The sequence below is a fragment of the Pyxicephalus adspersus genome, chromosome 6 (assembly GCF_032062135.1).
Source record: "Pyxicephalus adspersus chromosome 6, UCB_Pads_2.0, whole genome shotgun sequence".
NCBI lineage: Eukaryota > Metazoa > Chordata > Amphibia > Anura > Pyxicephalidae > Pyxicephalus > Pyxicephalus adspersus.
In genome coordinates this window covers 76,574,103-76,598,640 of record NC_092863.1, presented here as the reverse complement: position 1 = coordinate 76,598,640, position 24,538 = coordinate 76,574,103, and the positions used below count along the sequence as shown (strand labels likewise).

At 37.2% G+C, this 24,538-nt stretch overlaps 1 protein-coding gene across 2 annotated transcripts in view; it reads right to left on the bottom strand.

Annotated features, from left to right (window-relative positions):
• Positions 1-723: 723 nt before the first annotated feature.
• Positions 724-24,538, bottom strand: part of FCHO2 (FCH and mu domain containing endocytic adaptor 2) — a 75,699-nt gene continuing 51,884 nt past the window's right edge. The window contains exons 14-27 of one of the 2 annotated variants that reach the window (XM_072416244.1): positions 24,246-24,257; positions 23,033-23,057; positions 22,909-22,948; positions 21,798-21,883; positions 20,271-20,738; positions 17,049-17,164; positions 15,606-15,735; positions 14,686-14,797; positions 14,409-14,564; positions 12,948-13,080; positions 9,036-9,235; positions 7,819-7,883; positions 7,120-7,284; positions 724-6,382 (exon numbers count right to left, since the gene is read on the bottom strand). In XM_072416244.1, coding sequence (XP_072272345.1) covers positions 6,360-6,382; positions 7,120-7,284; positions 7,819-7,883; positions 9,036-9,235; positions 12,948-13,080; positions 14,409-14,564; positions 14,686-14,797; positions 15,606-15,735; positions 17,049-17,164; positions 20,271-20,738; positions 21,798-21,883; positions 22,909-22,948; positions 23,033-23,057; positions 24,246-24,257 — 1,731 coding nt within the window. In that variant the 3' untranslated portion in view covers positions 724-6,359. The remainder of the gene's footprint in view (positions 6,383-7,119; positions 7,285-7,818; positions 7,884-9,035; positions 9,236-12,947; positions 13,081-14,408; positions 14,565-14,685; positions 14,798-15,605; positions 15,736-17,048; positions 17,165-20,270; positions 20,739-21,797; positions 21,884-22,908; positions 22,949-23,032; positions 23,058-24,245; positions 24,258-24,538) is intronic. The other variant, XM_072416245.1, reaches the window with a different exon arrangement.

Genomic DNA, 24,538 nt, shown 5'->3' with positions numbered 1-24,538 from the left:
TAATGCTTTTGGTATTTATATTTAAGTTTTGTATGTATTGCAGTTTTACAACATAAAACATTTAGTAGAAGCAACAAGAAGGTGAAAATTCTTGTTTTACTGAGGAGTTCAAGGTGTTTAGCTGTCCATAGAGCTGTGTTCTCCAAAGCAGTATAGTAAGACATGAATAAAAAGTCAATTTCTTTTTAGTGGGGGGGGACATAAGTGACATGAAATATCTCCAAAGTAAGGGACATCTTGGCAGTGGTCACAAGAACAAGGGCCGCCACTAAAATACTTCCCTTAAAGAACAAAAGAGATTGATTGTCCCCCGATAGAAACACATTGCACACCCTGAAAATGGAAAACACATTGAGCACACATATACAACACACTTTGTAATTTGTATAGGCATTTCTAGACTTATCAAATTAGAAATTCAATAGAAATTAGAGGCAAATCACGAGATAGAATCCTAAGTGTTGTACAATATATAGAGGATCAAAACAACTCCTATGTGTGAATAAACCGCCAGGTACAAGCCCTGAGAGCAACATTTCACTTCCAGCTATTGCACAGAACAAAGCTTATTATTCACATAAAAACACATCAATATTGTTTTCATGACGTAGACCTGTGTATTTAACCACAGGACTTCTCTTATCCCTCTCTTCATACCATGAAATGTTGACATGTTAAACAGAACGATGTAACAATGAACAGAACATAACAAAGGACACAGTGTTTTGTAATTTATGTATATATTACATGTTTATTACAGATGCAACATATTTGTAAAATTTACATTATGAAAAAAATCAAATATATTTACATAAGTCTTTTGTAAGATAAACATGTTTTTTTTTTAATTTACAATCAAAAGTAAGAACATTCCATAAAAATTCTGGTGTACTTTAGCTTTTCAGTGTTTACAAAGTCATCTAAACAAGAGGCAGCTAGGAGGATATCAGTGTGTATGAAAGCAAGAGCCAGCTCGCTAAACATTACACTTGGCAGATACCAGCATCGACCTGTACAATCCCACTTCATTCATTACTACTGAAAAATTCCCAAAGAAATCTGCATGGCTTCCATATTGTAACCTTTTCTTTCAACCAATAACATTTCTGAGTATAAAGGATAGAAAGGTGATAAATGTTACAGATATATAACCAATATGAGCGATAAAGCCTTTGAGCAAACAAAGAACCATAAGAATCAGCAAACACTACCAGGGCATGCTGAAAACATAGTTCTTTAGCTATTACATGACTGTTACAGGGCTCAACTACATGCAAGATTTTTAATAATGCCTAACACGATGATTAACCCCTTGTTGTCACATATATTAATTTGTAAAGAAAGAAGAAACTGTCAGGCAAGGTGATACAATACCACATGTAATTCTACCAAACTTCTTTTAGACATATGATAGTGTCTGTTAGGGCAGTCAAATTATATATTTTGCATAAAGGTTTTTATTACTCTTGGTATTCAGTTACGCCTAAAAAGAGCCTTGAAGTACCCATTCTACCCAATAGCAGTTTAATTTTGCTGTTTGCTATGGATTACCTACAACAGCTGTTTTAGAAGTCATAATGCAATATTCATATAGACAAGCAGAAGCCTATAAAGATTCCATGTTTTAAAGAGGAATGTTACTGCAGGCCCTTACCTGCATCTGATCTTCAGATACTGTGATAAGATCACTGCAGTGCTTCTCTAAAATGTTCGGAAAGAATCCGCCTGCTGCAAGGATATTACTTGTGTTCTAAACGGGGAAAATCTCCATCTCAGCATCCTCTATGCATGTAGAATGTTTCAGCATGTCACCAAAGATAAATATAAGGACAGCCGAGGGAATGGGGAGACCGGAATAACTTTAATTCATTACACAACAGTAAATATAATTTATTGGGACGGACACAGAACACACTCGAGAACGAGAATACAGAATTTTAAATTTTGGTCAGTTTTAGGAAATCACATATAGCAGAACATTAAAATAGAGATGTCAATTAAATGATATCTTTGGGAATGGGTTGCCACAAGTCACTCATCCTACTTATAATAATATAAATTTGAAGTGAAAGTGAAGTTTACTGGACACACTGGACATATCAATGTCCCTCCAGCTTTGTAAACCTCCCCCAGACTGCTTGGAATAATTATCCTAGAAAAAGTTTTGACCCCAGGTTTACCACCACCCGCACATTAAAATCCCTTAATTTTACCATTATCACCGCCTAATGCGAGAACACAAGTGAAAAATGTAAAATTTAAAATGAATATATAATGTGATAAAACTACCAAAACACTACCAATGTGATGTGGCTTTTATTTCACCAGGTGCAGAATAAAATAAAAAATAAAAAAAAAAAGGACTTGCTGGTCTATTATATATATTGAAGGATTGGTTATCTGTCTAATTCTGATCTTCAGTTTACATGTAGCAATCAGCAAAATCTAAACATTGTATGTTGGGTACAAAGGATACTTCAAGAGCCCATACAAAGGAACCAGGAAAACAAAACTTGGCATATGATGACAAGCCTTACAACAAGATATTCTATAAACACCAGACATTTAAGCATCCATAGATATTTGTACTAATTCTATAGGTTGCTTCATAGATATACCAATAGATTGCTAAACAGGTTACAACAGAGAAAGCCAGAAGTGTCAACCATTAGCTTTTTAAACTGTTAAAATGTTTTAGAAAATTGTTGCTCCAAGATAAAAGCACAATAAATGTTTTTATTGCTTAGTTTCATTGCAAAAAAAAAAACTTAATATGGACTAAATATGATAGCCATAACTATTGCTAAGTAGTGGAAGGTTGATTGGCATTATAAAGTACTTACGTATATGCAGAATATACAAACTGTAGTGGTTTTTGTCTCTGTACAGGTAACTGGTTATATAGGTCAAGCAGCGCACTGCACAATTTTTAATGCAATCAATATGTGTTCTTTACTGTGAAGATCAGCGGATTGACGGACAGGTACATTTATACCAGTCTTGAGAAGTCTGGTTATTTATAGGCTGATAAATGGAACACAAAGGATAGGATTCTGATCTGGCAAATAGTAAAGATTTGACTGGAGAGAACGCGAACATGACATCACAAGCTGAAATAAAACCCTAGGTATATGGATTATAATCAAGTCAGGCTGTCAGAAAATACTAATGCCATAAACAACTTATTAACCTGTAATTTATATTAAGTAGCTAGTTTGGCCAGAGGAACAGAACAAGGCTGGGGATTTACAGACATCATTTAATGGCCACGCAATGGACTAGAAAAAAAGTTATTACATTGCATGAAAGGAGTTGCGTCAAGGTGAATTCTTTAAAAGCTGTCTCATCACTTAGGACCAGTATGCAGGCTGATTGACACCAGACAAGTACATGTCCTATTTAATACATATGACAATGTCACCACACTGCTCATACAACTGGCTGGCCTCTGTCCACCCTGCCCTATACAGACTGTAGTGTTTCCCTAGGATCATACATTTGTTATGTTTCATATAATGGCCCGCTTAGCAAAAATATAAGCACCATGACTGACAGGTATGGGAAATTACCTAAACATTCACTGAAAACGTGTACACATAGCAGACCATAATATTGTCAACTAGTAAGCTTGTTCTCAAGTTTTACTGCACTATTCCTTTAAGCTGCAAGGCAATATTGTAATATAATGTTACAGCTTTCCAGTTGTATTGATATATGGAAATAATTACATGTATTTTATTATTATTATAAGCAATGTTATATAAAGCAGCACCTATTGTTAAATGAACCTTCACAATGTCTACATTTGAAACCAATTCCCATTAAAATGATTTTTAGAAGAACCCCAATCCGTTCATTATACACTGTATATGCATAGTTTTTTTATGATTTCCAGGGCAGTCACCTCTCTTCTACTGTCCTGTTTAGATTATCTGTATATGGGTTGGCTTTAATGTGGTGACTTCTGACAGGCAAACAGTAATGGGTTTGTCCATGGACAGAAGACGCCCTACTAATCTTCTCTACAAGCGATGTAAATCTCTAATTACAACAAATAGCTGATCTGCATGCCTTGACACTCCATTCAATAAACTGTAAAAGCTATTGAAGAAATTCAGAAATTGGGACCTTAACAGAAAATGTGAATTTAGTGCCTTTTTTAAAACCATGCAAAGTATGGGGGGTTCTCCCCTAAAAAGAATTAGACTTGGACAGGAGAATCAAAATGGGTGATAGGGATAAAACATGGTTATGTTTGTGCTCAGTTACTTCAGCTTCTGCTACAAAGGTTTATCAATCAGGAAATGGATCGGTGTATTTGCTATGACAAACATTTATGCATACATTAAGATTCCTCAGTGGGCAGTTTCAATAGTGATCACATTTAAACATTTCATGAGACTCCTTTTCCCTGCTTACTCCACAATGTCTGATTCAGGTTTAGTGTATTTGTGCTGCCCCCATTCCCTGCCCAGTGCAAACCAACCTGAAGATCCCCAGTGAATAATGTCTGACAATACAGGTGAGGTCTGTGCAGAAATTGCATAAATCAGAGTGAAGTAGCCCTTATATTTTAGTCATTAAATCAATTCTTAAGTAACAATGGTGACTGGAGCAGGCTGGGAAAGGCACACGTCAATGCATACACACATTTGTACACGTCAATGCCTTAAAGAAGAAATCACTGAGAGACTTTACAAAAATCCTACTGTTTTTTTTTTTTTTTTTTTTTTATAATTGCACTTATGCTGAACATATTCAAAAACGTAATACAAGAGCAAAATATATAGTTCAAAATACTTTAAGAAAAAAAAAAAAAAAAAACTTGTCCAGCTTGACAAAAAGAGAATAGACCAATGACAACTGTCTGCAGAAAAGGACTTATTAACATAACAAATGTGACCCAGCAGACCTTTTGCTATTATTAAAAAGCAGCCATTTTGTGAGCAGAACCAACGCCATGCAGTGCTGTAACTGAGGCATTCTGGGTCTATTTAATAAACCAACAGAACCAATAAATAGGTGCAGCAATGGTGGCATGGACATGCATAGTTTGTGGTCACTTACCCGATCTCTGCAACAAACATTAATGTCAAATACTGTGCAGACATTTTGCAGGAAGCCTTACTTCCAGTTACTGTGCATAGTATTATATGTGCAGGGGTTTTAATGTTTAACAATTAGCATAATGAAAGCTTCTGATTAAAGAGGGCACTGAGGCTCTGAAAATTCTATTGTTTGTAACAGGATTTTAATACTGAACTCTTCAGCTTTCCTATTGGAAGTTTAGTGTTATCAAACTAATAAATAGGAACTAGGACTGTATGCTCGCTGTATTAAAAAGTGACAGCATATAAGAGATGTAGAAATGTGTGAACAGAAGAGACCAATCATTATGTGTACTAGTTTTTGAATGGTACATAGAATCTCTGTACAATGTGGGCACAGACGTATCCTAAGAGCTGACAATTGTAATGGTTACTCCACATGCATTTAGATGGTTGAATATATATTGGGTCGGGTGAAACTTGACAAGATGCCAGGATCAGCCAAGATATGGCTGCCATGGTGGATGGGCTTGTGTTATTGATATCAGTTTGAGATGACTGTGATCATTCAGAATTTATCAACAGGTGCAATTGTCCCACAGCGGACCCCCTTCTGACCTGCTTCACGTAGGTTCTTCATTCCTATAGACCTGTGTATGCAAAACCCATCTTATTCGAACAAATTTGGTTGACACAGGCCCTTAATGATGTTGCTAAACCAATAAAGAGAAAGACTGGCTGCATTTTCATGAACAATGGACCCGTTCACAAAACGGCCAACTCCGTGTCATGGTAAGCAATAGGTCCACTGGAGGTGGTTAGACATTCCCCTGAATCATTTGCAGATGAAGGCTTGTCATTAAGAATGATACTGTTATATAATAATGCCTCGGCTATTTACAAGTGTATAAAATCTTGTACAAATGTATATATGATTGCTCCTACATGTTTTGGATTTGTTACAAAAGGTAACAGTTTACGTATTCTGATAAAACAATTGTGGTTTGTATAGGAAAATTTTATCTTTACACAAATAAACTTTTTTTTTTTTAACAGCTGAATTTTTACCACGACTGCAGAAAATTTCAGTGCTACAACATAAATTGATCAGATATTCCACAAAATGACTCATAAAAAGTGCATTTGTATACCTTGTAGTTGGCAGCAATATAGAAATACCTTCTAAACAAGTCAAGAATTAAAATATATATATCTCTATAATTAAAACAGCATGTGGAAGATTTCCGATAAATTAACAGGAAAGCGACTTGCTTACATCCCGTGATTAAAAATTAAATTAAGTTAAAAGCATCAACAGTCAGCCATGTATCTTCCTGGAAGAGAAAACAGTGAGAAATGTCAGTAAGTGATTACATATGTCAAATCTGAAGAAATATTTAAAATGAATACATTACACTTACATTAAAAAATACCTGAACAAAGCATGAGCATAATTAAAGTCATAGTTTTGTGTAACCAATGTGTTTTACATTTTAGATGGGTTTGCAATAAAGCATGGTGACGGGTGTGTAAAGCAATACCAGCATTCCAATTTATTTGTGTGGTGGTGTGAAAATAATGCAATAGCTGCACTGGATTCAAAATAAATGAACAAAAAAACAAATACTGCATGTGTAATTACAGCATTAATGAACCTGACTGATTATTCTGAACAGGTATGGTATTTAAAAGTTTTATTTTAGACTGAAGGTGAACAGCTGCTTTGAAAATGAACAATTAAAAAGTGTGGCTGTTCTCTCTTCTGTTTCCACTTGTTTAAATGCTTCTAATGTGCACCATCTATTGGTATCCTCCTGTACCTATGTCACAAATATCATTATTCCTGAATCCCAGACCCAAGCTGTCATTTCTGAACTTTAATTTTTGTCACGACTAAGCCACCCGCCCATATTTCTGGTGCTGTCCCCGGTCATTACTATCACATAGTCAGAGCTTCTGCTGGCCACTGAAGTTCTGCAAGGACAATTGAATGACAGGGGTGATGTGAAAGTATAGGTAGGTCACATAACACATTCTGCATAAATATCTGAAAACAAGAAGAATACTTTACCTGTGCCAAATCTTTTTTTCACTAAAGAAAGGCGATAACCTGTACCCACAAGTTCAATGTCCACACCAGACAAGGTGCCACCGTCACTGACAAACTGAACTGCAAGAGTGCTGGCGTTGCTAGGTCCCTCTGAGACATCAAATTTTGCCCTGAGAGATCCAGATCCTAAGAAATAATAGAACACAAAATGTATGAAGTCCGACCTGCAATTTCTTCAGGATGCATGTTAGTGCTTCAATGCTATATGGCTTAACATTGTAGGAAATTATACACTGTGCTCATAGCAACCAACCCAAAAGCATTTGGCTGGATTAGAGAGATGACAGTAATTATCAAAATCCCTGCCAAGCATAACTGGCTGCAATAATGACATTACTAATCCTAAAACAAACCTGTGCTCTGCCCATTTAGATTCACATAAATCCTCTGAAACCCCAGCAGCACATCTCTACCTCTCCTGAACTACCCTTCCACTAGGGTTCAAACATCCCCAGTATTTCCAGATATCGAGAAGTACAATACCAGCAACTTATATCCTATACAAGGCTTTTCCTTTCCTTCAAGCAGCTTAACAGAACAAAGGAGAGCAAAAGGAAGGAAGTATATAATGCAGGGGCTGTTAAGGAATAAACATGTTGCTTTGCACTGCATGGGCAAAGCACAGATTTATCTAAAACACATGCAGATTTCTATACCTACCTCCATTTTCAGATTTTTCCGAAATAGAAGAAATTTTCCATAGGGCTTTCATCTGTTCAGCATTCCTGGGAAAAAATGAATAAAGAAAAACATTCTTGGTAAATATGAAACACTGGATTTTTTTTTTTATTAAGAGACTTTATTAATTCCTATAGTGTAATAGGCTGGGTGAGTATGGGGGAGGGAGGGGGATTGGAGGCAGGGATAAAAGAATGTCCCTCTTTACAGCTAATAGTAAGCCAACAAAAGTGTAATGTTCTCTATTCAACATTTCAAGAACATGCACATGAACAAAGAAAAAAGAGCAATCACCTTGATAAAGTTACCTGTACAGTGAACCCAGTTAAAGTTTGCCCTACATTATTTTATGATAAGTTGCCAGTTACTGTGTGAGAAGGAAATAAAGTATGTCACTGTTTAATGATTGATCCTGATGTCTTCTAGAAAAGTGTATCCACAACTGACTGTTGAAATAAACGGACCTTGTATTAATTTTTAACATCTGCCTATCATGCAACGTCTTGTTCAGCTTAAGCTGAACCTGTATCCAAACCCTAGTGTACAAGTACATAATCGAAAAAGCAAATAACCTCCTTGGCGGTCTGAAAAATAAGTATTTTTAAATGTCAAAACAGTACATTTAAAAATACTTATTTTAAATTTCCTGCCTTGTGACACCTACTAGCCCCACAGTCCCACCCTCCGGCCACACGCTCGCACTGCCCGGCCGGCATCTGCATCCCCTGGCCTCGCGTCCCCAACGTTCACACGCTGGCCGGCATTGCCAGGGGAAGCAGATGCCGGGCATCGCCAAGGGGGAGGTTAAACAAGCCTGTCATTTACCTCTGTAGCTATGGGCGGTGTGGAATACATTATCTTCAGGGACTGTTTCTAGTAATGCACAAAATACATTATTTATTTGTGCACTGCCCACAGTTACAGGGAACAGCCCCTTAAAAGTTCTTAACAGTTTTGTGGCAATGAACCAGACCAAAAAAAACATGGCATGTATTTCTAATCTATTTTAAAGCATTTGAGTTTTTTATTCACACTACAAGCAGCTACAAATGTTAAAATTATTTTATTAGCTGTTAAAAATAAAATGTACATTATTATAGGTCTATTTAAATCTAGAACCAATGCACTTGCCACATTTGATCTGAATGACAGAGCGGGCCTAGAAATAAATTTATAAAACATTGGAGAAACAAGCTTACCATATGGCAGAAGGTAGGGACTGCATGTTTGTGACCCCGCCATCCACTGGCACCACAACCTGTATATTAGACAATGCACTAGGCACTACCATGGCCTCCGGGTTGTATTTGTAATCCAGCCTGACATCCGTAGTAGTGGGGTTACACTTCCAGTATGTGGCAAGGTTCAGAGGTGTAGACTGAATTCCATTTGATGACACCTAGAACAGAAACTGACATGTTAGGTCTTTTCGGTCCAGGCCAAATTAGGTGAAAGGCTTTGTGTAGTAAAAATAAAGTGGTGCAAGAGAAACAGCATAAAACTCAATGAACTATAAAGGCAAACAGACATTACTGATTTCCAGTCATCAATTAGAAGATTAGGTGTATGAATATAAGAGTCAAACCCACATAGCATACACAATAAATTTGGCAATGCAGCATTGCACGAGGAAAGGTCACAAATTCTGGTACAAAAAACTGTGGCTGCGAGCCCCAAAGAATTACCAAGTTAACTTGCATACTTTCAATGGAGCTTTTCGGGGTGCTTTCATTTCTTTGCACAATAACGGAGAATATCCGTAATGTTTCAATTACCAGTGACAACTGTCTGGACATTTACTATGGGGAATCTGGGCTGTTTCCAAAGTTGCAGTTGGATTCTAAGCCAGTTCGCTATTTCTGGCTTTGTACAGTTCTAGCTATAGTAACCTGACTTCACAGAAATGTATGTCAGAACGTGCCAAGAACATTTTGCTCATGGTGGAAGGAAACTGCACTACATCTCCCACAATCTAACAGAAAGGTCTTCTGCCAGCACAACAGGTTTTTGCTTGTAAGCTTATTTTTTCTGTTTACGGAATTGTAGATTGTCTGAATATTGGGGTGGTTTCATAGCAGTATTAGTTTCATCAAAACTCTTTAATACAAGGAAAAAATATCAGTTCTATCTGTAATCACTGGCAGTGGATAGGAGGCAATGCTTCGCTGAGAGTGTGAAACTTGTAACTTTTATGTGTCTGTACCACCAAAAAATTTACTTTCCATTTCTAATATCTTTTTTTACCATGACATTCCAAATGTGCTGTTGTGGTACATACTCCCAATATGTTAAAACCAAAACATCACCACTGAATGTGTGATCAAAGCTGGGAGCAGTGCCTTAAATTTGTTTAATACCACGCAATTATGTACAAAAAATACAGCTTCCCTGGTTGCTGTTCTGATTCTCTGCCTCTATTATTTTCTGAACCACTGACTGGGAATAGAATGCAGCTCAGGTGTTCAGCTAATCGTCACCCAGTTATCTGTGTTCAGCTTTACATCCAGCTATTGGCATTCCTTACAATGAGTTCTGCAACAGCAGCTTTTTTTCTCAGTAAAGGTCCTCTATATTGGGGGCACTGCAGCTTCTGACTGCTAGACCCACAAAATTTGCAGAAAGAATTTCCCAGCTTTCCTCCATGCAGAAACCCAGGACCTGATATGATAAGCCTGGTAAGGAAAAAAGATTAGTTGCATGGAGACCAGACAATACTTGAAGCCAGTTCTTTGCCTTCTGTCTTTTTTATTTTTCAGCACAATGTCTAGAGTCCAGCTCCCCATTAACCATCTTGGTGGTGGCCACAGTGGATTTTTGAACAGCAGCAGTTCCGTCCTATGAATGAGAGCAAAGCAGGGTGCTGATCTCTCCCCCCCCCCCTTATAAAAAAACAGAATGGTACTTTGTGTACAGTATTTGTTTGTTCATTTGTCACTGGAAATGATCATGAAAGACCGTGTCCAGGCATAATGCCGCCAATTTATCAGTAACACTGTTCCTAGCTATCTGATACAAAAACATGCCCCTCTATATAATTAACAAGAGGCAAATGCTGAGATTCTGTATTCCTCTATTGTTTCTGTAGTCTTCATAAAGTATGGTGAGTATGCATCTTCCCTCTAGGACTGAAAGTAAATTACTAGCAGAATCAACAGGTTACAATTAAGTAATTGAGGACTCACCCTTAATACCTGGTAATAAGCAGCAATAGGTATCACATTTTTGTAAGGGTAATTATATTTTCAAATAACGTAACCCTGACCCCCTCCCCTTTAAACAACACCTCTTTTCATCATAAAATAATCCACTCTTGGAGTTTCAGCCATATTCTCATTTAGCAGGGTGGGGCACTTTTTTTTTTTTTTAATTACTTGGGTTTTAATAGAAAAGTCATCGACCCTTAAGCTTGCTGATTACTTTAGTGCTCTCCTAATGATTGCAAAATATTATCCTGCTTCATAGTCCCACTACAACCATTATTCTTTAAAGTAATCAACATGAAAGCCTGTTACAAATACATTTTTGCATCTTAACTGTATTTTGACTTTAACTACAACCAGGCATGAACATGAAAACCAACGTAATATGTATGTGTTTGCACATTTCCCAGCATTGTAATCAGAATGCTTATTTGTTCACGTTAGTCATGCAGAAAAGTTAAATAAACCAAGTACACAAACTTCATGATGACTTCCTTCAAATTAATTCCCAGCCACCTGGATTCTGAACTAGTTACCTTTTCTTCAGAAACACAAGGGAACTCTCTTCATATTTATGCCACCAACTATCAGAGCAAACATTTTACTGATCTGATGGTTGCCGCTGCTTTCCTCTAATCCAAAAGTAAAGTATGTACTTCAGCTAACAAGTCATCCACATCCAGTAAATTAGATACAGGCACCTCGTCTTACAACAAAAGAATCAGGCAGACTAAATCTATAGTGTGCAATGTTACAGGCTTTAGCTATGCAGTGAGGCGTTACTGCCAGCAACACTCTGAAAGTGTCACTGTAATCAGTACAAAAATGTCCGCTCTAAGAGCCAGCCAAACCAAGTCTGTTGCTAGCAGCACACACCAGCATCTGAATTATTTACAGTCCACCTATTTTCACTTATGATGATGTTCTCCTGCACTCTTGCTTTGGATAGAGATTCTGGAGCTGGTGAAAGAACAATGCAAATACAAATTGAGAAAGCAATGCTATACTTCTAGGATTTTGCTGCAGGTCAGCTATCCCCGGCAGCAGAATCACTCATGTAAGATCAGCCTTTGCCTTTGCAGCAAAGGGATATATTGCTTACATAGGTAAACAAAAATGATGCTCATGGATGATTTATTTATTCTTTGTCTTCTGGGTTGCAACTATTTGGTCACAAATCTCCACCCTATCATGGTATAAAAGGAATCTGAGGATTGACCTGTCTTTCTCAGCACACAGCAAATAATTTAAAACTCCTATTCTCCCTCTGCCCAGTGCTATAGCTAATTTGAATGAAAATTGCTGCTGTGGGGTATTGGATATAATGCCAGACACGTTTGTACACCTTGGAAAGGTCCAATGTAAGCTTTTCCCACCAATCCTTACAGTTTAAAAAGGTAATATATGGGCATTCTTCCTGTAGAATGATGGATGGTGAAACTTCCACCTGTCCATTATTGTGTTGGAAGCTGTGCAAAGTTATTTTGGGAATCAAGAGCTGCGGCAGACTGATGAACAACGATGGAGGACTGCCCCACACATAGGTCAGATTTTTACCTGGGGTAAGCACGACTGTTCATCTAGAGTGACCTTTATCTAATATGTATATGTAGTTTTCCCTGTTTGAAAGCTTTTGGTTGGTACAATGGAAGGGTGATAACTATGTAATATAACATTCAGAGATGTGGGATAACAGTAAATCTGCAACATCTTAACTTCCTAGTTCAAGTGCAGTACATATTGCCATTATTTTCTTTCTTTAAAGCAAATACTTTTTGCCAAAGACAGGTGATATACTACTGATCATCAGAAAACACCATACCCTTGTGATCTAAGACAGCTGTGTCCATGCTCCTTACCCTAATATTTTAGAAAAAAAAAAAAATATATATATATATTAACGTGCCCTACCTGATATTTTAGGATGTCCACATTATAATAGGAGGCCGATGGGTTCTGCTCAGAAGATTTCTTGAGGTAGGCAGTGACTGCTTGCATATTCATCCAGAAGTCTTTACAGTTGTTGTCGCTCTGGGAAGGATCACTTTAAAAGAAATAACTCTATAAATAAATGCTCAAAAAGAAAAGGTGTGGAAATAACAATGGATTGCTGTGGGTTACTTCTACGCAGCTACTTATATATCAGAAATCTGCATAACCTTGTAAAATAGCAGATAAACTGTAAATACTTAAGTTTTGAGGCAATGATTGAGGTTTATTTGAAAATAGTACGTGGCATGTATTCAATACAAATAAGAAAGCACATGAGTTGCAAGAAATGTACATTTAAATCTACACTTCAGGCAAACAGTAGAATATACAACTAAACCCATATTAAGTACATACTCAGTTTTGTGATGCCAATACCCCTAAACACCCTGGGGTGGAGACCACCTTTTTTTCTAGCAAAGGCAGTGTTCTCCCCAGCCCCTTTTAGCCAGGCGCACTACCCAGCACTTTTTGGGTGGTTACTGAGTAGTTGGGGCACCCACCACCCAGCTTAAAAAACATTTTTGGGTTGAACACTGCACAGGTAAACAATAAACCTAGGTCACCAACCTGCCCCTGGATTATGACTGAACCTAAAACGTTAAGCAGCATTACGGCACTGACTGCAACCCAGCTCCTAGCATGAACAGGAGAACAATATCAGATTCAAATATCTATGCTGGTACTGCGCAACATTTATATGCAATTCATTTTTAGCGTACATGTGCTTGCAATAAATGGTACTGCTTTTCTATTTACCTACAGCTCAGCTTTTAATATAAAACAGGTCAATAATCCATAAATGAACTTTAAAGAGAACACGTCAGTACAGAAATACTGGAGCCGAAAATGACAATTTGTTTTTAAAGTGAAAGCTTCAAGACTTTAGTCCTTGTACTCCACTCTTCCACAGGTCATTGACCTGCAACAAGCAGCAAGTCAGGTGTCCCGCTGTCACTGTCTACAAGCTGATTCTAGCTCATTGATCTATTCACTAAAGCTGAGGGTTAGTGTCTGCAGAAGTAGGACCTAAACAGACTACTGTCGTGGAACGGTCTTTCCCATCCTATACGACTTGCTCCTACTTTCTGCTCATTTAAAAGAGCACTTAAAAGCCATATTTTCAAACTTGCCTATCTGTCGTCTTTAGTCTCTTAAAACCCTCACTATCCATCAAACTCACTATTCATACAACTCCTATTTAATGTACAGCACTGCGTAATATGTTGGCGCTATATAAATCCTGTTTATTATTATTATTATTATTAATAATAATAATAATAATAATACACTGTGTGTGTAGTGTTATAGAATTATTGGGTTACAGAAACAGATATTGTAAGATCTGTAATGTGAGTGAAGTCTGCACATATCAGTACATACCTGTATAAAAGTTGTGTATTTGGTAGGATTTGCTCAAGCTTGCTGGTGTTTTTTAACTTGAAGCAAAGCACTGCTGGAGAGGGGTTACTTGTGAACACTTTAATAATTCCACTTGGAAATGATATGGTCATATCCCCAGTAATCTTCACAATACATCTGAAGTGATAAAGACAAATATTATATGCAAACAGATTATAAACACTGTATAAATCACAGAATATCAATGTAAACTCATTCCACCATTACAGCAGCATAATAGACTATAGAAACGACTTACTTTGCTGGGTCTGCTCCTTTGAAATAAGCATTAACAGACTCAGACAGCGCTACAGCAACAGGTAGAGTGTCCTGAGTTCCCAAGGTAACTGGACTTGGCCCACGGGATATCCCTAAAGCAAGGGGAAAAAAAGTAATATATGTGAACGTCTAGAAAGAAAACCCGCTAACTACACAGAGCATAGTACAGCTTTACACCCCAGGTTCGTGATGAATCCATGGGCTATGCCGTGCAAATACAATTCTTTTTGTTGTTACATTTTCAAGCACACATTCCAAAATAAAAAAATAGAACATGGAACCGTGCAACAACAATTAGAGACAAAACAACATGTTAGCCTGAAGGTGCTCTTGTGTAATTCAGCTTGTGTTAGTAAATTTTCTTTGGAAGCTTTTTACATTAAAAAGCAAAACTGAATCCCGGGAAATGCAAAATTGATCCTAAAGCTTCACCAAATGGTTCAAATGCAGACTGCAACATATGATAATGCAATAATTTATATTTACCTAACTATAAGAATGAAATATGTTTATATGATATGAAATATGTTTGTCCTAACCAGAATACCCTCTGTTCTAGATCTGACCTAAAAAAGGCAGTGCTCAGCATTGCATGCAAGTAATAACTGCTGGGTAAGACATGTCACCTGTAAAACATGTTGAGCCATGCACAACAGCAAATATGAAGTTGATTTAGCTATGTAATAGACTGTCTAAATGTTTCCAAAACCCAACAAGTTTTATTTTATAATATTTATTTCTGTTTTTCATACTTTTTGTCATTTTTATTTTTCCTTACTATAGTTAACCTGCTATGGCAATAAATTATGGACACATTATTGGAACAGGGAGCGTTTCCATGGTGAAGACGGGATGTAAGAATGACTTGACAGGTACATGACAGATGAACATAGTACTTACCAAAAGTGGGAGTATTTGCTGCACTAATTGAAGCAGACGAGGATATTGAAGAAGAGCTTTCTGCACGAGGCAAAGAAGTGGATGAAGGGGGGCTAGTGTTAGATGTCACTGGAGGGCTGAAGGGTCGCGGCTTGAAAGGAAATGGAAATATAATAATGAAATGCTAAGAAAAGCATAACATGAATAATAAAGCCCTAAACCTTTATTAAATATGAAAGGAAAATATATTTTAATATATTATTTTATGGATTTTTTGTATTTGTTTACAGGGTGACATTGCTTAGGTCCCAACCTTCACAGCAAACTGCAGCACACTCACAACAAATAAAAGCAACATCAAAAACTATAATAATCAGGAACAAAGTAACTGTTTAATTCATATTATTAATAAAGGGCACCATTCTATAAAAATGCTTTTGATTAACCTACGCATGCTATTATCACAAAAGTGCATCTGGACTGCTGTTAGCAACATTGCAGCATCCAGAAGAGGGAAGCCCTATAAACTATTTCCAAACTGCTTGCATTGTGTATATTTATTGTGGTTTTAAAGAATCAGAATTTAATTTCTATTTCTCCTACACAAATATGTGACCTTGGTGCTTCTTTGCTTTTCTAGAAATACTGAACTGCAGGGGTATTTCTTTATACAAGAAGCTGCGGTGTTCCAGAGTGTTTTGAGTGATGATTAGACTTAAAACCTCACCTTCTGCCTGTCTTAGTTATACCAGCTCCTCTCCTGTAATATAAAGTCTTACTGCACACTGTGAACTATTCACAATGTGCATTAGAAGCTGAAGCAGCTAAGAAAGAGACAGCCTTATTACCCAGATAATGGACATCCAGCATCATCCAGCACTCTCCTCTCCAGTATTACTGTCCCTGGCTTGCATCTTTCATTCATTAAAATATATTCCTGTCAATTACTGAAGCTCAGCATCACATTTAGATGGGCATGATGCTGTGATGTTTCTATAAAGCTATGTACACCACCTGTCTCCGCCACCAGTCACACCTTTCCTGATTGCATAAAGAAGCACAGGGACACAGTGATAATGTCATTAGATCTAAAATTATCATTTAATATCAAGGGAAACACTTTATTTACAAAACATCATTAATATATTGATAGGGAAAAAAAATAAATCAGGGAAGAAAAAAAATTGAAACTTCAGATTTATCATTATATATAAACAATAATTTACGAACCAAAATCAGTGTTCTCCCCAGCACCTTTTAACCGGGCGCACCACCCAGCACTTTTCAGTAACCACCCGGCTATTTTGGGTGGTTTTTAAGAGTTGGGTCACAATACAGGAGCTGTCACCTACCTACAATTTCTTCCCATCCGGCTTAAACAAATTTCTGGGTTGAACACTGAAGATAAATCATCATCCTAGATTACCAATATTTCTAAAGTATCACTGTACCAGGAATACTCACTACTTCATTTATTCCACTGAGTTTGCTCGAGGAAAGCTTTGGTCTGGATGGAGGCCGTGGCGGAGGTACAATTGTGCCTACTGAGAGTGGTGTGGTTGGTCGCGCAGGTGGTGAGACTGTTAGAGAAAACATAATGTTAGCAACAGCTAATGAATGGCTACAATTTTAAAGAGTGTTCAGCGCCTGCTTTGGGTGAACATAACAGAATATTGTTGAAAACAAAAAAAGAAAACAAGCAAAATAAAATTTTATAATAAAACTTTCAGTCATACATTAGATGTAAATTACATGCGTGCCAGGAAATAACATTGCACTTTAATCAAAATATTACTATACGACCCATAAATATTCTGTGCTCTGTCCAAGCCGATTCACCTAACTGCTGCCCTCCTGATTTCCACATATCTCCCTTGCTAGAGAATAGCTTGATGTGTAAGAGTTTACATATCAAGGTATTCTTTTTCTGGCCTGCAAAGGGCAAAGCACAAGTTTGCTTTACATTTTATAATGTTTATCAAGTATTCAGGTATAAATAGCAAGGCCTGTAAATATACTGTCCTACCTTTATAACAAGAAGAATATTTGTCAAAGATCTCTTTTTTTACTAATATAGCCTGACGAGCAAGATTATACCATCATGCATTGTAACCAATCTGATTTCAACTGGTGACTCCAAGCAGATGGATCAAAGATGATCTCAGGATTGACACTCTTAAAAATCCAGTTTGGATTTATTAAAAATTCAACATTTCTTTAATATTGAGGAGGCCCAGAAAGTTCCAGCCATGAGTACATATAAGTATTGCTTCTTATCTGCAGTATTTGTAACTGCTTGTGTTTTACTGCTGCATACACAAGGTACAAAGATTAATGAGCCAAGGAACGTGCTTCTACGCACAGCAACACTAGCTATGTCAACAGGTGTCATTTTTGCAGTATATGCAAGAACCAAACTAATTTAAATACAAACCTGCTAAAAAACACAACTCATGCTAGGTACACATGTCAGATGATTATCGTCTGATTGTCGTTTCAGGGTTAGTATCAGACGAGAATCTGACATGTGTACAGCGGACGTTCGACGTTGTTTAATGGATCTGTCTTGGCAGATCAACGAACCTTCGTAATGCAAATGAGGGCGAGAGAATGCAGCGGGGTGCTGCTCGTTCTATCCCCTCCCCTATCCATAGAGAAGAATGGCGCTGCATGTTCAGCCTTCATTCATGCATCTTTCAGATAGTGAAAGATCCATTCTAAGGACAAAAATCTAACGTGTATACATAGCCTAACATTGACACAGTTCAGTATCATGCTCACTACATAGCTACACCTACCAAAATAAGGAAGGGCTGTTATCTCCCATCCCACTGTCTGAAATTTGACTTCCCAATACAAAATAACTAAAGTGAAACTTAAAAAAAATTGCAATAAAATAGTGAGGGGTTAGAACCATTGTCAAGTTGTTAATGGGGTGTGTTACCACTGGAACAGAAATAGAGGGGAAGCCTTCCCATGCAGACATCTACTCCTGTATACACTAGAGAGATATCTATTCACTTCCTGTTAAGTGTACAGAACAATAAAGTGAATTTTTTGCAATAAGAAACAAGAAAAACCCCATGGTAGTTTTGGTTCTAGATATACTAACTATAGGTGATAGCCCTGTTTATTTCTATGAACTAATATCAAACAGGTAGTGTTTAAACAGAATTCACAGCATGCCGCTACTTCCTCAGCAGAAGAATGTGATGATTAGCTTTCCAACTGTAATAACAGCCCCTTTTAGCTGGGCGTACCACCCGGCACTTTTCAGTCACCACCCGGCTATTTTTGGGTGGTTACTGAAGAGTTGGGTCTCGATACAGGGGCTGCCGACTGCCTACAGCTTCTTCCCACCCAGCTTTAAAAAGTTTCTGGTTTGAACACTGAATAAACAGGAGTTTTTTTAGTTTGCACCTTTGTGATATTAGCAGTGACAATATTTGCTATATCTGGTGTATTCACTGTATTTAAGGTCTGTACAGCACAATGCTTTCCCTTTTACATTATTGCATTACAAAAGGAAAGCACAGACCGAACAAAAATGGAGTCTTTGCATTACCTGGTATTCTATGAAAGAAATTATAACCAGTATCTAATCCCAAACAATCAGACTAACAGGGCATGCACATCTTAAGGATTCTGGGGAGGACTTTCCTGACATAAGTCCAAAAGTAAAGAATAGAAGGGATAGGTATGGCAGGGGTTTGACTTGTTAATGTGGACTATAAAGGTTAACCCTTTTATGTTTTTTTTTTTTTTTTACAATTTAAAGGGGCGACTCCTCCCTTTCTATGGTTAAGAATAAATGAGTAGCATATAGCCTCCAAGGAAAACCTACGTCACGTATCCCTGGAGGCTGTGGCCCCCTTCTGCACATGTGATATGCAGAAGGGGCTTTCTTTTACTGTAAAAAAACAAAACAAAACAAAACAAAACAAAACAAAAAAGTGTCGCGCCTGGTTTCCAGTCCTTGCTGGGACAAAGAAAGAAGAAAGAAAGACGGGACAGACTTGATGGCTTTTCATCTGTAAATGCAAGTGATATTTTTTTTCCGTCACACATCAGCCTTAAAAAAGTTTCTAATACAAGCTTGCTTGATCTCACAATATATAACCGATAAAACTTTTTAAAATTAACCTATACTTTATCTATGACATTCCTTGATATACCACTTTATATGTCTGGACTGAAAAAGAAGAGTGTAATAATGCTACAGAAAACTTCTATACATCTAAGAAAAGATTACTGTATATACATCAGAACTATGTTTTCAAGTGTTTAGTACCAGTGCAAAACAACTCCAAATGTTTATTGGAATTTAAACATTTAAACTATTCACTCCATGCACATAAAAGCATGCAGTTTCACCACAAAACATTCACTTTTAAAATACGGAACAAGTTTGCATACACAGGTACATTCATATGTAAATCCAATGAACACACAATATGCTTACGTCATATGCAAACCAATTTAAAAAATAGTCAGTAAATCAAGCTGCTTGGAGACGACACGGGGTAAGAAAAGTAAAATCATATGAAAACATAACTGGATGCAACACACAGAGTATAATGTGAAAAAAGGGGAATGAAGTATTTGTCCACATAATGACTAGGAATGATGCCCGCTATTTGGGGACTACACTGCACAGCAAAGCGACACAAGGCATGCTGGTCATACCATTGTTTGCATGGACTGTAGGCAGGCTACAGTTGACAGAGGCGGAGTTTGAAGACTTGTCAGAAGGATTTGAGTTTTCTTCAACAAATACATCATCAAGACAATAGTTGGCATTAGAGAAACCTAAATAGTCTTCAAAAACATAGTTCCTCAAAGTTCTTTCCGACAAATAATACCGCATGTTGTCAACTTTTTCAAAAGCGCTATGGAATCTCTGAATCTTCTTGCGACCTCTATTGAATGTTCTGCTGTTACTCTCATACAGAGCAATCTGTGGTCTTTGAGGCTGTGAGTTTTCTACCTGAGCTTTCATTGTGCCAACGTTATGGGCAAAATTGGCACCAAAATCAGATTGTGTTGTGTCCCCAGAATCTGACATTGGAAAGTCAAAAGTAAACTCAGACATATTACTTGAGGTCAGAGGTGTGGGAGAAAAAGGAAAACTCCTAAAGGGATACTTTATTGCAGCTGAAGAAAACATGGGGAAGAAAAACAAACATACATACATTGAAAGTACACTGCTAATGCCGATAACACCAAAATGCTTACGATGATACTTCTTGTGTCTCCAAAATGAGGTGAATACTTCTACCAAATATAAAGTTTTGGAGGGGGCTGACTCTTTTAGTACATATTCCAGACAATATGATAAGAGGATATGACAGGTAGGAATTTTATTATACATTGCTTGTGTTTTACTACTGCTTCTTACAGTGAAAATTTGAGTTTCCCAACTCACTATAAAATGTGTTTTCTATGGTATTGATATTTATATCAAAAGTAGTAAAAACCATTGAAAACTTACCCTTGTAGCTAATTTATGTCACTATAGTGATATATAAATGTTGGTATTTTTATTATATCTATGTAGAAAGAAAGAACATGAAAACTAACAAAGTTACCACTTTAGCTCCAACCCTTCTATAGGTAAGTATGCTGCCAAGACAGTACTAGGAGGCACTAAAGGCACTCAGTTTCAGGGCCTATGAACTGAACTTTACCTGTAAAAACTTTAAATACCTGCCCTCTATGAATAATATTGGTTAACTAGATGTAAAGTGACAAAAGGCTGATGTAGTTGACTCAAGCCATAAGCTCTAGTTCTAACAAATATGTGCCACAAAATTGCAATGAACTATAGATTTTAGAAGATTGTAACTACTAATAAAAAAGTACTTTACATGACTTGTAAAACTCAATGCTTTACAAAATTGTTGACACTCTGTCCTCTTTTACACAAAGTTGTACATTCACTTAAAGAGGAACTAAACTTAAAACTGCCCAAAAAAAAAAAAATACACTTACCTTCAATCCCGCAGGGCAGTCTGATCCATCCGAGGGTGTCTTGCATCTGGTCGCGCGTCGTTAAATAAAAGGGTTGTCTACCCTTTTATGTAACGTGAAAATTCTGCGTTTACATACGCATTAATTTTCCATTCCAAAAGAGAAGCTGGAAATGGTTTGTGTCTATAAGCTTTACCATACAGAATTTATGATAATGAACAAAGCAAAAAGGCAGAACTTTACCTGTAGAACTGGATGATGAGAGAGATAAGGATTCAATAGAGTTGCCAAACAATGGGTCCCAGGCCATAAGATCGCTGTTGACTCTACTGCAAAATGTGAAAAACAGTAAAATGTAAAAAAAAAAGGCCTTGAATCAAATAACACAAAAAAAAAGTAAACAGAAGGAATCTTTAATCACTTGCTAAAGGACAGAAAACCTGACTTTCCATTGCTGCAGTGAAAGTGTAACTAAAGACAAAAGTTTTATTTTGGTTAGGTAAAATGTAGCAACTACTGTCAAATCTTTATTTCTTGTTAATTGTCCTGATAACCAATCACTTAATGAGTCCATCTCAGTGTCAATCTGCTCTGTTCCTATCAGCATCATCTTTGAACCTTTGCAGCCAATTTGTTGTTTTAGCTGGAGTTCACATATGTCATTGGATGCCCTGAAGATTGTCAATAAACAAACCTCTAAAGCTACGTACACACGGCAGATTTTTATCGCCCGATAATCGGCATCGGCGAAAATCTTCCGTGTGTACAGTCGGTGTCGTCCATCGTCCGGACGACCGACCTGCCGGATCCACGGACGATGGACGACAGCCGATCCTAATGAAAGGGAAGGGGAGAGCGCCCAGCAGGGTGCCGCTCCGTCGCTCTCCCCCTCCCCTCTCCATAGAGCATGAACGGTGCTGTATGGTACAGCATCGTTCATGCATCTTGCAGCCCCTTGTCGTTGGAAAGGATCGTGAAAGATCCTTTCCAACGACAAAAATTGCAAGTGTGTACGCAGCTTTACTGACCCTTACAAAAGGAAAGGTGAAAGATTTGCTGTTTGGACTCATTCAATTGTATGTGTAATTTTTAGCTTGTGCCACTGAATTCTGTAAACAAGACAACACAAGGTAAAAAAACAGAAAAACAGTGAACAAGAGCCCAATTCTTCAGATTCACTTCTTTCTAACAACATGCTGACAATGAAAAGTTAGGGTTGGAGTGGCACATGTCAAAAGAAACAGACAAACATTATCCTGATCTCAGCATGCCAGAGATTAATAACTTTCAAAACATTATAACACCTAAAATCTAACATGTCAGTGCTATTCCAAAAAAAGGTTAAATTACTTACTCTGTTGCTCCAGGCATTTTTAATTTGGTCATCTCTTCACCTGAAAACATATGTTAAAATGTTCAGTTTTTTTAAAAAAAGAAATAAAAAGATTCACATGAGATTCCACATCAAATATACTCACTTGAAGTATTGCGGATCATGTGTGCCTAGCAAAATAAAGGAGAAATATATATTAAAGATGTACACAGTATGATATTGGAGCAAATATAAGCAATGCATAATGAAGTGACTGAGATTCCAATTTGTATTGGCCATGTGCATGTTGTGTCTTCAATGGTCAATTACAACAGGGCAGGACAACAGTGCGTAATTATTATTAGTGTAAATTATACAGTGCTAAGGTCTAAGGTGTCAGTGCCTAGGCACCCTTTGTTCTTCTAGCATCTCAAGAGCCCATCAAGAGTTTGGCATTATCTGTTGCTTTACAACAGCCCGAGTTCACAATGCGTAAACTGAGTTTACATCTCTGAGCGTTAAAACAGGTCTATTGCATTTGAACTAAGATAATCACTGGAAATATATTTCTAGCTTTGCTGCAATGTCACAAAATAAGTGGCCACATTTCCCATGATAAACAGAAGGATGAAGTAAGAGGGATTTTCCATGGTCACTAACTGATGAGTAATATAATGTAGTATAAATAGTAATACAAGGAGGACAAGCTGGGAAAAGTACACAGAGGATGATCGGAGTTTGCACATAACTTCAATCAGGATCATTAACATCAAAAGAAGATACATAATTTCAGTATTACAGGAGAATAATGAGATAATTGTGATTTAAATTTACAGACACAATAAATCATAATACCAGTGTCTTCTATGGGACAGTCAATATTTGTAAAGCCTTTCCATGGAGTATCAGGTGTGTGTGTATTGTAAAATAATTCAAAGCATACCATGCAAAAATGCATTGTTATATTTACTATCCAGAATATACATGAAGTGAAAAGGTCAACTGTCTATGTATGACCAAAATGGCAACTTACCCTTGAAAATTAAATGTCTCAATAATATCTCAAAGGCCCAGTGGTTAGCACTCTGGCCTTTGCAGAACTAGGTCTAATGCTTGAATCTTGGTCACGACCCTATCTGCATAGAGATTGCAGGCTTTTCCTCCCATATTCCAAAAACATGCAGTTAGGGTAATTGGCTTCCCCCCTAAACTACTCTTAGACTGTATTAATGACATATGACTATGGTAGGGACATTAGATTGTCAGCTCTTTTGAGGGACAGCTAGTGTGATGATTATTGACTTTGTAAAGCGTTGCGTAATGTCAGCACTATATACATACTGTATAAAATAATATTAATGATGATGCTTTGTACTCACCGGGCTTTGCCTCTGTTTTCAGTATTTAGAGCAAGAAGAAAAAAAAGTGGAAATTATTAACATGGCTGTAAACTTATTTCACACATTAACAATATGAATGGGTGAATATACAGAATATTTAGAACCATATTTAGTCATAACACAAACTGAAGCAATTAATATTTCTTGGCTCACCAAATGCTATTTAGCACTCATCAGATGTCATTCATGGATACGTCCTGGTGGATCAACAAACGATGAACAATCCTAATACAAGAGAAGGGGAGAGAGCACAGAGGGGTGCCGCTCCGTCT